The 16,321-nt window shown below is 37.0% G+C and overlaps 1 protein-coding gene across 1 annotated transcript in view; it reads right to left on the reverse strand.

Moving 5' to 3' along the window:
- Window positions 1–16,321, reverse strand: part of SUCLG2 (succinate-CoA ligase GDP-forming subunit beta) — a 137,126-nt gene that overhangs the window by 98,658 nt on the left and 22,147 nt on the right. Inside the window, exon 2 of the mRNA XM_026110878.2 lies at window positions 13,457–13,598. Coding sequence (XP_025966663.1) covers window positions 13,457–13,598 — 142 coding nt within the window. The remainder of the gene's footprint in view (window positions 1–13,456; window positions 13,599–16,321) is intronic.

The raw sequence follows: 16,321 nt of genomic DNA on the forward strand, positions 1-16,321 counted from the left end.
AATCCAGTAGGGTTATAAAGACACATTTCACATTCATAAGTGTGTTGAAATGTTTTACTTTTCTTAAACTGCAAATATTTGAAGTAATGTAGATAAACATATTTTAAATTCACAGCACTTTCTCAAATATGAAGTAGCAGATTAACAAAATGTCAGAACATCCTCAGCTTCAAAAACTGTTCTACCATCTTAGGTAGAGATTATCTGGGGGGAAAAAAAAATCACAGCCTCTTATGATCACACTTCTCAACTGCTGATGTTTTCAGAATATCAGCTTGTAAACTGTTCCTATCTTTAAAGATAAAACAAGCTCTTGCAAAATACCAGTTAAGATTAGTTCACACTGGAAGAGGCTGGGGGAGCAGAGGGGAAGGGAATGGTGATGCCGAGGCTGTACACTGTGAGGTCTCTGAGCTTTGTAAGGCTGAAAGGTTAGAAGTGACTAATGATCAGGTTAATAGCCTTACACATCAGTCACAGCCCATCTCGAAACTCCATCTATTCCCGAAGACAAAAAGTATAACAATATTAACAGAAACAAGTAACAGATCTAAAAAATGCAACTTGCTCAACTGAATTGTATCTACTTGAAGTGCTATCTAACAATAGTATCTTCACACCATACTTTGTATCCCACTATGGCAATCATGGGAAAACATAACACAATCAAAGCTGGAGGATAACCAGGCCTGTCGCCTAAAACAGTCACCAAAAGAAACAGTGAAGATGAATTAACAATTCAGAATTCAGAAAAAGGACTATGAGTAAGAGCTGTTTTTTCAGCATAAGTTTAGCTATTAATTTGAAGGAATATACCACTATGCAAACTGCTGTTTGTAAAATTACCCTGTTTAACTCCCTCTAAATCTAGCTAAAATTACCCTGTTTAACTCCCTCTAAATCTAGCCCCATTCCTTCTGTTCTCTATAGCGCCAATTGCCTGAGGCCTGACTACAAAACAGGTCTCCCCATACACCCAGCAGTGATGAGAGGATAATCAGAGCTGATGTTGTATTGCCCCCTTCATAGATGAAACTACAGCCTCCAATAATATCACTTTCAAGCATTAGAAGGTCCACAGTATGGAGAGAGAGAAAAAAAAAAATAGTATTTTTCTTCCAAGAAACTACCACCAAACTACTGACCACCTGGAAGAGATCTGCTAGTAAGAACCTAACAGATACTACAAAAAAGGAGAGAACACAAACTAGCCTTGCCACTAGAGAGTCATCACACTGCTCTTGGATTATCTACTAATTCAGTTCAACATGATTTTACCACTACTACTCCCATTCAAAAAAGAATTAAAATATAAACACACACAACACATTTTGCAAACGTAAGTGTCAATTACATTTTTAACATCGGTATACAAGGGATTATATATGGACAGACTGACCACCCAGAAGGTGCAACATTAAATAATGCAGACCCATCTATCTTTGGAGCTTTGTCATCTTATTTCACGTTTTCGACCGAAGAATACTATTGCAAAATTAATACCTAATATATTAATAAAAATAACTCTCCTATTGAGATTTCATACCACGTAAAGGACTGTGATTCTTCTGATCAAAGCCATCTGAAAGACCACAACACCAATATATCCATAGTAATGAGGTCCAAAGTGGAAAAACTACAGACTGCCAGCTAAGAATCAGATCTTTTCCATTACAAGTTTAACCATTCTAACAGAAGTTAGTACCTGCAGTATTTGTTACCAAAAACGAGTAACTATCGACATACATACTTCTTACCAGTAGCAGAAACGAGGCAATGAGGTAATGACACTTAGCTCTTTTCACTATGAACTGAGCTACACCAAAAATAAGACTACTTTAAATCACACAACAAATCCAAATTTCATAATCTCCTTGCAGATCAGGTCATTCAGTACAGTGCCTTGAGCTGACCACAAGCCTCATCCCTGAACCCCAGATCACTAACGAAAGCAGAAAGAAAAAAAATAAAATAAAGGGGTTATTTTGGTATGCAACTGAAATTGGTATCGATGTCAGAACATGAGAAGTTAGGACAAGCATGTCACTGTAAACAAAAGAAAAGCTTCTGTACGATAAGGTGTTTACTGCAGAGTGTGGGAAGTAACAGCATTTCCTCAACTACAGGGAAGCTCCAGGAAACGCAAGTGAATAGCAACTGGCTCTGCTCTAATGGCCTGCAGGCAATGGAAATTCTTTGCACAATGCCAAACAGGCACCAAAGGCCCTTCCACTGGAGAACTTCACATAAAGATTAATCACAAAAGTTTGTTCTTTGAGTGGTATGTTTGCCCTTATATTTCCAAGAGAATTCAAAAAAGTAAGGAGACACAAGACTAAAACTGTGCAAGCTTCAAGAGCAACAAACAGACTTTCTCCCACCTTAGCCTTCAAATGATCATTTCAACAGATCTGGGGTTTTATTTTGCTCTTCATTTCTGAAGAAAAGGATGTGGCTATCTAGGAGTTATTCACGTAAACACAGTATCTTCCCATGTGTTTTATTAAATTATTCTAAAGTTTATAGATTTAAGTAATGTAGGCACTTTCAAAAATCTTACCCTATGTCTCCCAGAAAATATAATCAATCAGCATTCACACTGTCAAAACAACAAAAAGAATTTCCTGGAGATGAGAAGAAAAAAATAAAATCATATATGTGTGCATGGAAGATTCAAAGCTCCTACTTTTCATAATTGCTAAGAAGGCACCAAACATTTCTCTTATTTCCAGAACTACCCAAAAGGGATGGCTGCTGTAGTGAAGACGTGCTCTAACAGAGCTTACTGCAGCTGAGCTGGCTGAATCCATCCTTATCACAAGACTGTGAATGATGAAACAACTTAAGAATTACAGATTCAGGCAGGTGGGCTTCTCTGAAAACAAGTCTTCAGATAAGGAAGCTGGAGCACAAAACACCTTCTAATGTTGGACATGAGCTGAAATTATTTGAAGTTGAAGGTGCTGAACACCTTTGAAAAACTACACTTTACATAAATACAAAAGCTCCCCATATCAGTGAAAGTTCTTGAAAATTTGGCTCTTAGCTTCCTTGTGCCTCAATTTCTGTATCTGCAAAATAATGACTGTGTTAAAAGTCATGGGATGATTTTATTGACACAAGCAACAAAATGGAATATCACTAGTGAGCAACTGGCTAGAAGTGGAACCTTTTATTCCCATAGCCTACCATTCTGGCTAGTATTTCTGGCTTCTCTAACAGCACCCAGTTTGTTAGACCATCAATGGTCTGGAAAGAGCAAAACACAAGCAATAATTTCACACTGCCTGCATCTCTCGCACATATTCCGCCCTTTGGTTTAAAAGAGCCTATCTACGGGTTTTAACTCTTATATTCTCCATATATCAATACTACTGCTCCAATGATCCTGAGGATTTCTAGTGAAATCTAGACATTACTGAAATGGGACAAGTTTTGCAATGGATTCTAGTGAAACAGTATTTCACTCCAGCCATTGATCTCTGTTATTCTGGAGCCACATTACGTAACTTAAATCAGAATATAGTTGTACTTGATAAGTGTTGAGTTGCAGGACCTGAGGTAAGGTTCGTTCATCTCTGAAGTCCACCCCATTTTAAGCAATTATGAATGGGCTGAAATCTCCCTAATTGTCTATTTTACACAAAGGCAACTCCATGGAAAGTTACTTCAGAAAATCAGGCCATAAGCAAGAACTAGAGCAACTGGCTACTCTGACTAGGGGTCTACAGAGGACAGTTTTGTTGGTATTGAAGGAAGACTAGCTTTACTGATATTGATCAGTATGATCAATACAGCCTTCAACTATGACACATGCTACTAAGAAATATTTGTGTGAGCTTGGGGTGGAATTCCTTATTTGAAAAAATATGAAGGCAGGTTCACAGGAAATAAAGAGAAAAGACACTTCAGAAAGCCAAAGTTGCATATGACTTCTGGACGATAACCATTATTTTACATTTTGTCTATATAGTTTGTTTAGTCATCACTTGTATTTTAACGATTGCCAAAACTAGCTAGCATTTCTTTCTGTAGTGCTGTAGTTTACAGCAGATGAAAAATTTTGATTCAGTTCTACCTTGAAATCAATGTAGTCAGTGATGGCAGAACTTTAAAAACAAAACCAGGCCAGCTCACTTATCTTCCATCAGGAATGGACGTTCCCAGAAGGGGATATTCTGATAAAAGGGGCCACTACAAAGACAGATGATTTGAAAAATTACTATTTAGTGTCACAGATGGTTTTTTTACCCTGGAACTTTACAGATTAAAAACAAAACAAATGGTTTATCACGTACTTTCCAAAGCAAGCCAGAGTAACAAACAAAGGAAAAAAATTGTTTTTTTATTTCAATGAGCAGCCTCCAAATATTTTAAAGCAGATGGGCATCTAGACAGTGTAGAAGGTGTATATCTCTCCTTTACACAGCTGCTAGGATGGCAGAGAAAACAATGTTATTTAGTTTTCCCTATTTTATACATAAAGTGTGTCTCATGGTTCTGATTTTATGCATTAAAAAAATGAAAATTTCATGCAGCTGCTTCTCAATTACGCATCTGGTTATTGTTCTGCAGCTGCAAAACTATCTTGAAGAGCTGTAAAATATGGCATGACAAGTCTGGAATAAATGCAAACAGTCACTTTGTACCGTCCTTGTGATATGCTGCATTTTTAACACCTTTTTAAATACCTGTATCAAGAGCTATGGCTTCTGCTACATCCTTCTTTTATAAACAAAATTCCACTAATATATTTAACACAACTAAAATTTATACATGACCTCTCTCTGTAGCACACATAAGATATAAAATTCAGTACCTCATTTCTAGAGTACTTTTTCTTTTCTGTTGTTACTTCTAAGTAGCTATTCTGGTAATTTGATCAGAAATTCAACACAGAGAACAATAAGTCAGCAAAACATTAGTGTCAAACATCTGAAATGAGATTTTGATTTGTTAGCCCCTCAGCCATTACTCATATTACTATAAATCCATTGAACATGAAGACATTTGGTGACAAAGAATGGTTATAAAATACCCAACTATCGTAAGCAGTCTGAAGCTTACATTTACTGACTCACACTCAGCCTGTAATTTTCTAACAAAGGGAACAGATGAGAAAAACAAAACAGATTTGTTTTTCTTAACTACGTATTTAAAATTATTTCTATAAGTCCTCAAGAGACATAGGTTCCTTCAAAGAATTTTCATACATAAAATATTAAAAAAGCAAAAAATCGTAACCCAACATGAAACTAAAAGCTTTGATTTGAAACAGAGCAATATCTAGCAATAAGCCTTGAAAAAAAATCTTCTATTAACTTTGTTTCTAAAAAATAAAAACAAAAAAAAAAACCTCAAAAAATCACAGTTATGCAAGCTGCAACTTTTTTTTCCCAGATTTTCTGGCATGTGGGACACGGCTCCTGTGGCGATTATCCACATATGCATGCGCATATGCACTTTCATACATGCCAAGGGCTTATGTGGAAAAACATTACTTACTTGAAGAGGACAGATCAGGTGTGTAGTAAAGCTATGCGAGAGACTCCATGCTGTGTTTACCAAGAATTGGTAAATTGCTTAAATACTGCTTTGCTTAAAATTTCGCCCCTTCTCAGCAATATCTGCTTCTGTAAAATAAAGTTTTCGTATAAAACACAGAGGAAGGCAGAGAGAAGGAGGAAGAGGGAACAAGCAAGAATTAAGAAATTAACAAAAAGAAAGAAAAAGGCAAAGGAAGAGAAGTATTTTAGGGGTCATGTCCAAGGAGCCAAGTCCAAGGTCCTGCTACAGAGGAGTGCAGAGGAGTTACTGTGTATTAAATCCTCAAATTGAAATGTGAATTCTGCGTAAAGCATGCTTTTGTGTGGTTTAGCTTCCAAAACAGATTAAGCTAAAGCATCTAAAAGCAGTCTTAGAGCAAATGAAGAATATCCACAAGAGGAGTTAGTATAGAATAATTACTACACTCCAGCTTTGCGCTATAGCTATATCACAGTAAATTCCCTATGACTTTCTAACAAAATCCTTAGTAAAGCAGACTTCAGTGAATAAAACCTTTAAACACCTTTCCTAACTCCTCTGAGTCTCCATGACTGATTTTTTTTCATCCAGTAAATAAACCTGGATCAGTGACACATTGATTACTAAACCTCCCTCAAAAAAACTACTTTAAAGTAAATAACAATAATAAACAGGGTGTTACCTTCGTAACTCTTTCTCTAGTTTATTTTTTTCACCATTTTCAGACAACAGCAAGATTTTTGACACTGTTAGCACAAAAATTTTGATTGGAAAAAATTTCTGAAAAATAAACTGTTGCAAAGTGGACACAGCAGAGAGAAGGTTATTAGAATGGTTAAAAATCATTATTCATTTTCTGATGCAAACACAGCAATCAGAAATTAATGTTTCTAGATCAAGTAACTGATGGCCTATGCAAAGCACTTGAGGGGGGGAAAAAAAGCCTAAGAGTGTGTGCGTGTGCATATATATAGTGGTTTTTAGCAGTATAAAATTCCTTTAGTAATTAGTTGCAAGCAGGATAATAAATAACAGACCGTTTAGCACAAAAAAAGGAAGAGGCTTTTCTCAATCACAAGGCACGAGGTGGAAGGCGTCATTAGGAAGAGACAAGAGACAGAAAATGGATACAGCGAGGAAAGGACTCTGACAAAGAATAGGAAATTGGAAAAGGGACAAAGTGCAGTGAGATTAGAACTACAGACAGTGGCTAGTTTTGTGGAGCTTTGAAAAGGATGACAAAATACTGAAACTGCATTTAAGAGGTGCCCATGAAGACCGAGAGCAAGAGAGTAATAACAGATATTTGCCATTTGGTGAGAAGTCATGTGAAAAAGCAGATTCCCTTCTAGTCTGGGATTTCACAGCTTAGGCAAGGCAAAATCTAAGTTCCTGGTGCAAACACACCTGTTGGACGGGCTCTTAAAGGGGAATCCAGGAATGCATGCAACTTAAAAAACATACAGGGATTACAGAGAGACAAAGATATCTGGGGGCATTTGTGAACAGTAACACATTAAACAGAAAAGAAACACAGATCTCCACCAAGTCCAGAAACAATAGCAACATTCAGAAGAAAATCAAAACCAACTCTACTTCACAGAAAGATGGGAGCAATTACTCCTTGGCAGTGAGATGAGGATTTAAAATTAAAGAAAAGACACTAGTTCTGTGTGAATGGACGCTTCGCTTAATGAGCGATAATGAAAGTTTTCCTGTCATCAGACACAGAGACAGTCTAAGGCCAAATGGAAAATTCTAGATACTGTTTTTTTTAGAATTTCACATCATTTTGAGCATAAATGACCTACATGAAAAGTGCAGCTAAGAGCACTGAATCATTACAACTGAAGTGTTCTATATTCAAAGTGGGGTTTAGTCTTCAAAGGCAACTTCCCTGCCTTTTTAAAAAATTATTACTATTTTTTTAAGCACATGGATGGAGTAACATCAAGACACTTCACTAGGAAGAGAACACAAGGGCTTGGGAGCCCCTCACGCACAGCTGTGGCCTCCCCAGGCAGAGCCGGGTTCACTCGGCAGCGCTGGAGCCTGGGCACAGCACGATGCGCTTGGTAAAGAGCGACACGAAAGCAGACGAGCTGGTCGCTGAGCAAAGAGAGAGCAGCAGTGTTGCCCATTCAAATTTTCCCTTTCCTGAAGCATTTGCTTATTAAGGCCAACACCAGCTTCCAGCGGCATCAGACAGCAAAAGCATCCTAGTAGAAAAAGCAGCTACCGAGCTGCCTCAGGACTGCGGTCTACATGAAGCCCTCTGGGAGGAGGAACAGGTTTCACTTGGCAGCTTAATCCCAGGAACCTGTGACAGGACACTAAAACAAACTATTATTGCTGAGGATTGGCTAATGAGGAAGGTGATCAAGCACTAAATCCACCTGCTTTCCAAAACTTCCAGTTTCTGATAGTTTGAAGATTTGACTCTGTTCCTCTTGAAGGAGGACTGAAGTCTCCACAGTGACGTGGTTAAAGGCCCACTCTGCAATTGCTGTGAACGGAAACCCCAGATTAAATGGCACATTGAGTTATTGCTTGCATAGCCATATGGGTGTACAACGGATGAGACTTCATCATTATACTCGTATTAACAGGAACCTGCTAAATGCAATGCAGAAATATTCATGATCAGTAATTCTGAACACAATTCAAAGAATACTCACCTACCACTACCTAATAAATTCAAAAGGTTGCTTTCTAAATATTTACCCATTTGAGAGTAGAATCATATTAGTCAATAACTTGAAGAGTTATTTTGCCTAAAAGGACAATTTTAGCAAGCCATATTTTAAGTATGCAGAACTTTCTAAAGCTATCAGAGAATGAAAGAGGGCTTGGGACGGCAGTTCCCTACCAGCGAGCGAGTTTGGCGCGCACAGCCCCACGGAACACCATTTTAGAGATGTGCAATTTTTCGACATACACAGAGAAGCATAATCCAAGGAGCTATTAAAAATAACTACCTGTTCTACAGAGTATGTCATTTATTTTTCTTACAGAAATTACTCATTACACATAGGTGAAAAATTATTACTATGCAGTGAACCCTATAGAGGAAGGTAACGTGGAAATTACAGACATGTGGAAGGAGGCAATTTGCCTCCTACCTATCCTGACAGAGAAGTAAGAAGAAAGGAAATTAAATCATGTAAGCAAAGCACATGACGACAGTAAGAAAGATCAGCTAAACAGCTAATAAGGTCAAAGATTCGATAGTAAATAGAATAAGTTGCTTAGAGATAACAACAAAGGGCTGGTCTTTACAGTATACTCACAGGAAAGCACTTCCTAATATAACAAAAGAGAACCTAATTTCCCTTTTCTAATCTCCTCAGAAACATCAAATTCAAGGATCTTTTTCATTTTTCCTAACATGAAAGTTTAGATTAAATGCAGACAGCACTTCACCACCAACGCTTCTTTATAATCTATACAAAAAAGGGGCACTACTAAGCTAAAGACCAATTTTGGTATCTTCTAAACACACACTGCTTTGAAATGATTTTTCTAACTTGTATCACAGAGATGAGTTTTGAGATAAGGGATCTAAAACAACATCTATAAATGCAGTCTTCCATCCAGTAGTAAACATAGTCAAAGCAAAAAACCATAGCATACTGAGAGGTAGGAAGGAGACTAGTAACCACCTGATTGAGAATGATTCTATAAAAAGATGAGTAATAGGTGACAGGTAAATGTACTCACAGAAAGAGGCCACAATAAACCTCTTCCGCTCTTTATAAAATACGTTAACTTCTTCAGAGTGATAGAAAAAGCATGGCTTTAGTCCAGAGCAGAATTTTATGAGTTCCGTCATGCACAAGGCAATAGAAATAGGATATGCACAGACTGTATCTTCCTATACATTTTTTAAAGAAGAGTGAATAAAGGCGTTGCAAGCAATTCAATTGTATTTCTCTGTGACAGAGTGTGAACACTGCATCTGACTGATCCTTGAATGTAATGAAACACTAAGTGGCAATGGGCAGCACTCTATTGCTTTCCTTAAAAAGCAGAAAAAGCAGCACATGCAAAGCTCCTGACATCCATTTAGGATACTCAGCATTTTCAACCACCCCTAATTCTCTACTCATTCAAAGAGCCAATTGACAGTACACAGTAATACCCTCCAGCATAACTACAATTTCTCTTAGCTTTGTTCACCTGCTGAGTAGGATTTAAAGTTCCCCTAACTTCTCCGTCAGACAAAACAAAGAATAATATAGGATGGAAGCAGACTTAAGGGCATCAGATAAGGAAGGCTAGAGAAAATGATGGACCCTGAAATGATGCACAGCGCATGTGCCCAGTACAACCAATGCAAATGTGCACATTTAACAGTGGAGGTATATGTACGCATACATAGGGATTTTTTGCTATATTGGTACTACAGTATGTGGAAAAGAAAGAAAAATAAAAAGGAAGTGTCTTCTCTGGATAAGTGAGCACCAGATGTACCACTGCATTAAGTGAGAATCAGATTGGAAGATTTGTGCGTTAATACAGGAACAACCAGATCATCTCTCATTTCAGACAAACGCTTAGCTCCCAAATACTTCACTTTACTCTCTGTTAAATAGTAGAACTACAACTGCAAGAGCTTGTTTACATGGTGCATTTCTTTAGAAGACAGATCAAGCAACCAGTGTTGCAGTAAAACAGCACAATATCCTTTTCTTTTGCTTTTGAAAACTTAGGGATTTTAACATGAAACATGAAAGCATCTTTAACTTAATTTCTTGGTATTCCATAAATATTGCCTTCTCTACAAGAGTTATACCTGAAAATTGCTTAGCACGTAAAAAGCTATGAATTCCTTGGGGCTGAATTCTCTATTCCTTACTGAGCACAATCTCTTTTGAAGTCAATGCCTGTGATGTCATTTTAATTTTCTTAACATCTGCCACTCTTATCTTAGGAAGAAAAACAAACAAACAATCCTTTAACTTGGTTTACAATTCCTCCTAGACTGCTTTTTGTACTGTTCATAGCTTTTGAAAAATCTTTCTGAGAAAACTAATATCCAGTGTATTCGGTTTACCTACCAATAAAAACGTATAGAGCAACAGTGGAAAAAAGCAGACTGTAACAAATATTGGATAGAGGTGAACCTTTTCAAAATGACATGCATTAACACCTTCCTGGCAACTGAAGGCCCAGCAGGAAGAACGGTCTAATGCCACCTCTTTCCACTACATCAACAGGAAATCCAGCATTAGCAATACTAGTGACTACAGACACTGCAGGATGACACAGGACTCTTTCAGGCATGCAGCATTTGGTGAAACTGTGCTAAATTGCGTGAACTGTGTGAACTCTCTGTAAAGATTTCAATATCCGGGCAGATTCTGTCCCTTTATCTGTCCCCCTTTATCATATTTGCAGATCCATGCCAAAGACAATCCTGTAAAATTGCCGAAATAAATATTGCTTCTCCTGTGTTCACGATGATACATCTACAGAAAGAACCTCCTGTCACAACAAAAATGCTGAACCTGTCTCAATTTCAAATTGTGATAACTATCTCCTATTTTTATCTTAAAAACATGTCAGCAAGTATCCTTTTTTGTTCGCAGAAGTTAAGAACAGCTGCAATGTAGTATAAAATATCTAAAATACCCGATTTCTGAACAGGACTTGGCAGGGGTCATTGGCCTGGCCTTTCTCCACTTCTTACTGAGGAACACCTGTCTATCAAGAACATCCCAAAACCACCTTCTTCAGTTATTTTGTTTTGGAATATATTGTGCCTCCTGTAGGTTAAACCTTTTTTGTTTTGCTCATAGCTTTTTACTTCACAGTTTGGCCCTCTCCTGTTCAGAAGATATACTGTGTCGCACAGACAAACCTCAGTGACAGCGACATTATCAATCTGAAGGATTATAAAGAAGATAAATCTGACAAAATCTTGGAACAACAACGACCACATTACCAAAACTTGTGTTCTTGATGCTGAGTTTTCAAAGTGCATGCTAGGAGTACAATGACAGCACAACATCAGAATGACTACAAGGATGTTGTTAATTATTTAGTGTATCAATAGAGTGTATCAATCATTTCAACATGAAACAGCCTTCACACTGTAAAGCACAATTCCTTAAAGCCCAGTAACATACCATGCTTGAATGCAGCAATATACAGTGAAGAAATGTACCACCGACTGATCATTTTTTTTTGGCTCAGAGCATTAACAAGTTAGTCCAGTTTAGGAAAAAAAAAAAAGTGATTTACATGAAGAAGTTTGATTAGCAAAGATTTTTTTTGTTTTTATATTTTACATCCTAATTTTTAAAATTTCAACACAGTTTTGTTATACACAAATATTTCTGTGATTTGCAAAGCAAGCAAGCTACAGATGTTATTTAAAGTAAATCAGGCATCATACAACAACAACAAAAAAATTCACCAACTTCTATGGAGCAATTTATTTCTCCAACTAGTTATAGGCATCTAGAATAGTTACGGCTGCTGGACAGACGAATCCATTGGTGAGTTCAATCATGAACAGGAGGGTTTACGTGCTGTAAGATCTGTGAAAAACTTGTCAGAGCTTCAGTTAGCATTTCTTGACTTTGTCAGATGTCCAGGTATGAAGAAAGCCTCCAAAAATAGCCATTTAGTCAAACTTCTTCATGTTATGAGCTTTGCTTTGTGCCAGCATTTTTACACTGACAAATGACCGTAACAGTAATAATTTTTTTGTTTGAAATATATTTCAAATATATTGGTTGACACAAAAATGTTTTGATTACTGAAAAGCATGTCATCTCAGTGAAGTTACAGAGATTTAACAAGCCATTATGCTAATCCTATTCAGCTACTCGAAGTCTGATCAGATCTTTGATACGAGTAAGTAGTGTTAATCTATTTTCCAGTGCATTAAATTCAAACACATATAACTACATCGTTTGTGCGTTATGCGAGACATGAACAACCCCCCCCCCCCGATTATTACACAATTAGATTACAATGGTGTCTGTCCTCTGACTTCTTGATATATGGTATATTAATTTTAACAAAGGCTAAGCGAAAAGAGGAAAATAAGCAAAATATTATCGACAACTTAAAAAAAACCAGATGTTTTTCCCTCCATGGTTAGAACTGGGTGATAAACTTATCTGACCACATTTCCTTTTTAGAGAATAGTTATTACATAAATTCATTTCTGTCCCAAATTCTAATCTTAGGTATATCAGACTAAAAGGAACAAGTTGTCAGAGAACCTAAGTGGAGTTCCAGGAGCATCCCAGCTATTAACGAATCCTTTTGTGAAGGTAAATAACTTACCTTTTCTCTGTTCCCACATGGGCAAACGTACTGTGTACATAATTGTTTTTCTCACATGTATTTTATTTTTTCATAGAATCATAGAACAGTTGAGGTTGGAAGGGATCTCTGGAGATCACCTAGTCCATCCCCCCCCACTCAAAGCAGGGTCAGCTACAGCAGGTGGTCAGGACCACATCACGTCGTTTTTCTTAATATCTCCAAGGATGGAGACTCCACAACCTTCTTCTTCCTCTGCTATTTAGAAGAGCTAGTTTTTGTGTGAAAACAACTTTTTACGCAAGTTCATCTAGTTCATCTAAGTATAGAACAACAACAAAAAATCTTCAAAGCAACCATTCTTGATGTTCTCATTTCTGAATTATCCAAAATGACATAAGTAATGTTAATTAAAGACTTCGTGTTACATGCTGCTTACAAAACATTTTAGAAATAAAGTTCTGAAAAATATTGCTGTTATCAACTGTTCTTCACATATGAAATGAAGTAAATATTTGAAGTCCAGACAATATATCAAACCTTTACAATAAGCATCAATTCAAAGATTGTGTACAACTTATTAGAGAGCAATTTATTTTCCAGACTGCTATATAGTGAAGCAGATTCCTCCCATCATCAGTCAACTTACTTAGTCTCTGAGCAGCCTCGAGGGCATCATTTGCAGAATCAGCCACAAAGAATCTCTGAACTGTAACCCCATGGTCTGCCATTAGTTTTTTACTTTGGTACTCCTGCAGGTTCAGCCATCGTCTAGGGGTTAACTGAACAGCCTACAAAAATGAGAGGGGGAAAACAACACAATGCTCGTTAAAAACAGTTCATAAAACAGTCAACTGAGCTCCTCATCCTTATGGTTATCTCAAGCTAGCAGTTAGAGAACACTGTTTCAGAGAAAAGGTAAAATATCCCTTGATTTACCCAAGTGCCTTTTCTCAACATTTTTGCATCTGAAGTATTCTGAAATTTGTAAAGATTAAGCTACACAATTTTCATTGGATGATCTCAGCTAAATAAGATGCATTGTATTAAATATCAGCAAAGATTTGCAAATGTGCTTGGTTTGAACTCTAATGTCTATTTACGTTCTTACGTTGTCCTGTGCTATTAAAAATACTATTAACAGACTTACTTTAAATACAAATTCATCGTTTCACACTAAATACTCCTTGTTGACACTAAATTTTACATAATTCTTCCCCATAAAATTATTCAGATTGATACTATACATTTATTGCTGTGTATCTGAGAAGAAAAACAACTACAATGGAATTGGTGTCAATTTTTAAGAAAGACTACCTATTAATATGTGTATTATTTTCAGTGGGCTGGTTTCTATGCTTAGCTGGTTGCAGTTCGAGGTATATTTGTTGAAGAATCCAGCACAACCACTTCAGCCATGCAAGTCCAACCACAGCTGGAGGAGAATTTATCTCCCACTCTCAACATACAAGTTTGGACGCCTGCAAGTGCCTACGTATGTTCCAGGGATACAAAGATGTGGAAACCTTACATACAAAAATGTAACATTTACTTGTCTTGGAAGTCATCATATCGCGTATAGACACTGTAGAAGTCAGGGGATCACTACTGAATGATTGAAAGAAAGGGCACATTCTCCTCCGCACAGCAGGAGCTGCTACCAACAGAAACAAGAACTGAGGAGCTGTTAAGCTGACGTCCTGTTGTTATTACTACGTATACTTCCATAATGCATTTGCTGGTTTTAAATTAATAAAAACTGCAACAGAGATATTTTAGGTCCAGCTCTGCAAAGACATTTCTATGCATCTTAAATAAATATCCTGTTTTAAATATTTTTTGATCACAAGTAGAAACTGATTTTTCTGAAGGTGTCAAACACATACCTCTGAAAGTCCTACTGATAATAATATGAATTCTTTGACAAGCAGTTCATGCTTGCGCAGAGCTAACAGATATAAGCTAGATCATAGTTTAGTAATCTCTTTAGACTGGGCAGTACCTGTACTAACAATTCAAACAGATTATTATAGTCACCCAGAGAAATGGAGAAACTGAAAAGTTATTCTGAAAAGTATCGCTGATTCCTGGCAATGGTATAGTTACAATTTACGCCAGCAGAAGATGTTATTCTTATACGTAGAGATGAACTGTTGTCCTACTCGCAGAAAGCCCACAATAAATTATTGACTTCTCATGAAGTAAGTAGTACAGTATGCAAGCTAGAACCATACAGCTAGACACATTAGACAAAGAGGGTTATTTACTATATTAATACTTTGATTACTAACAGCCTGATAAAAAATATTATCCCAATGTAGCTTTATACTGAAAACAAAAAACCTCCGTGCTAATGGCTTTCAATAATACAAACCCTTTATTACAATATTAGTTTTAAATGTTGCATTTTATCAAAAGCAAACCTCCAGCTGTTGCTACTTGCTTTGAAACAGAACATAAAAGATCAATGTATTACAGAAATGCAAACCCCATCTTTTACAATATATAACCACGTGTTTTCTGAATGAAGCAACTCCCACAAAGGTTAAACAGTTACAAGCTCAGAGTGACACATTTTAAATTCTTTTAAATGCAACCTGGTAAAGTATGCTAGAAGAACAGAATACCCATAGAGCATGCCAACACATACCATCTCTAATTTTAAGTAATTCTATTGTACAGGCTCCTCAATATGTTTTTTATTTCTCAAAGTTATTCAGAGACAATACATTATTCAGTTTGTACAATGCCTTCAAAGTTAGGGTCACAATATAAAGCAATTCTGGTAATTTCTGAATTTTAATTTGTTTTCTTATTACCAGACCTCTGTTAGACTAACAACTGTTACTTTGTGATCATTTCCACAAAGGGATTAACACCAGAAGCCTGGAGGGACCCTGAAGGTCAATTTAAACCTCAGATAAAAAACAGGGACAGAGAACTTAACCCAAAGCAACAGGCCCCCAGCTCCTGTTGAGCTACAAACCAGCTTTTAGCATGACTGGAGAAAATACCAGTTTTATCCATGACATTCATAAACATTCTCTTTTTCACCATTTCTCAAAAGACTCTCTCAGAATTATAACATTATTATGAGGACTTTTGAGTACCTCATTACTGATACATGCATATAAAGATATCAGTTGTACATTTCCTAACATTTAATTCATGCATTTTATTTAATTCACACGCACACTGCTGAGAAGCATCACTTGTGAGCACATAGTGTCACTTCCCATGTCTGAATCTGACCAGGCAGCCTAGTTTACTAATTTTATCACAGCCAGAAGATTAAAACCCGTTTTCAAAGGCCCACCTCTCAGCTGCAAGGAGCAGCAAACGGCAGAACATCCCTAAAGTGATTAGAAGCCAACCACTGTGGAAGAGGAAGGGGGGGAGGAAGGAAGAAAAAATAATGCACACCTTGATGCGACTAGCTGGCTTGGAGCCATCCCGCTCTAGTTAAAAGCTGCATCCAAGAAATACACCTGCCCGTTAAGGCCTGGAGCTGCAA

The sequence above is a fragment of the Dromaius novaehollandiae genome, chromosome 12, assembly GCF_036370855.1.
Source record: "Dromaius novaehollandiae isolate bDroNov1 chromosome 12, bDroNov1.hap1, whole genome shotgun sequence".
NCBI lineage: Eukaryota > Metazoa > Chordata > Aves > Casuariiformes > Dromaiidae > Dromaius > Dromaius novaehollandiae.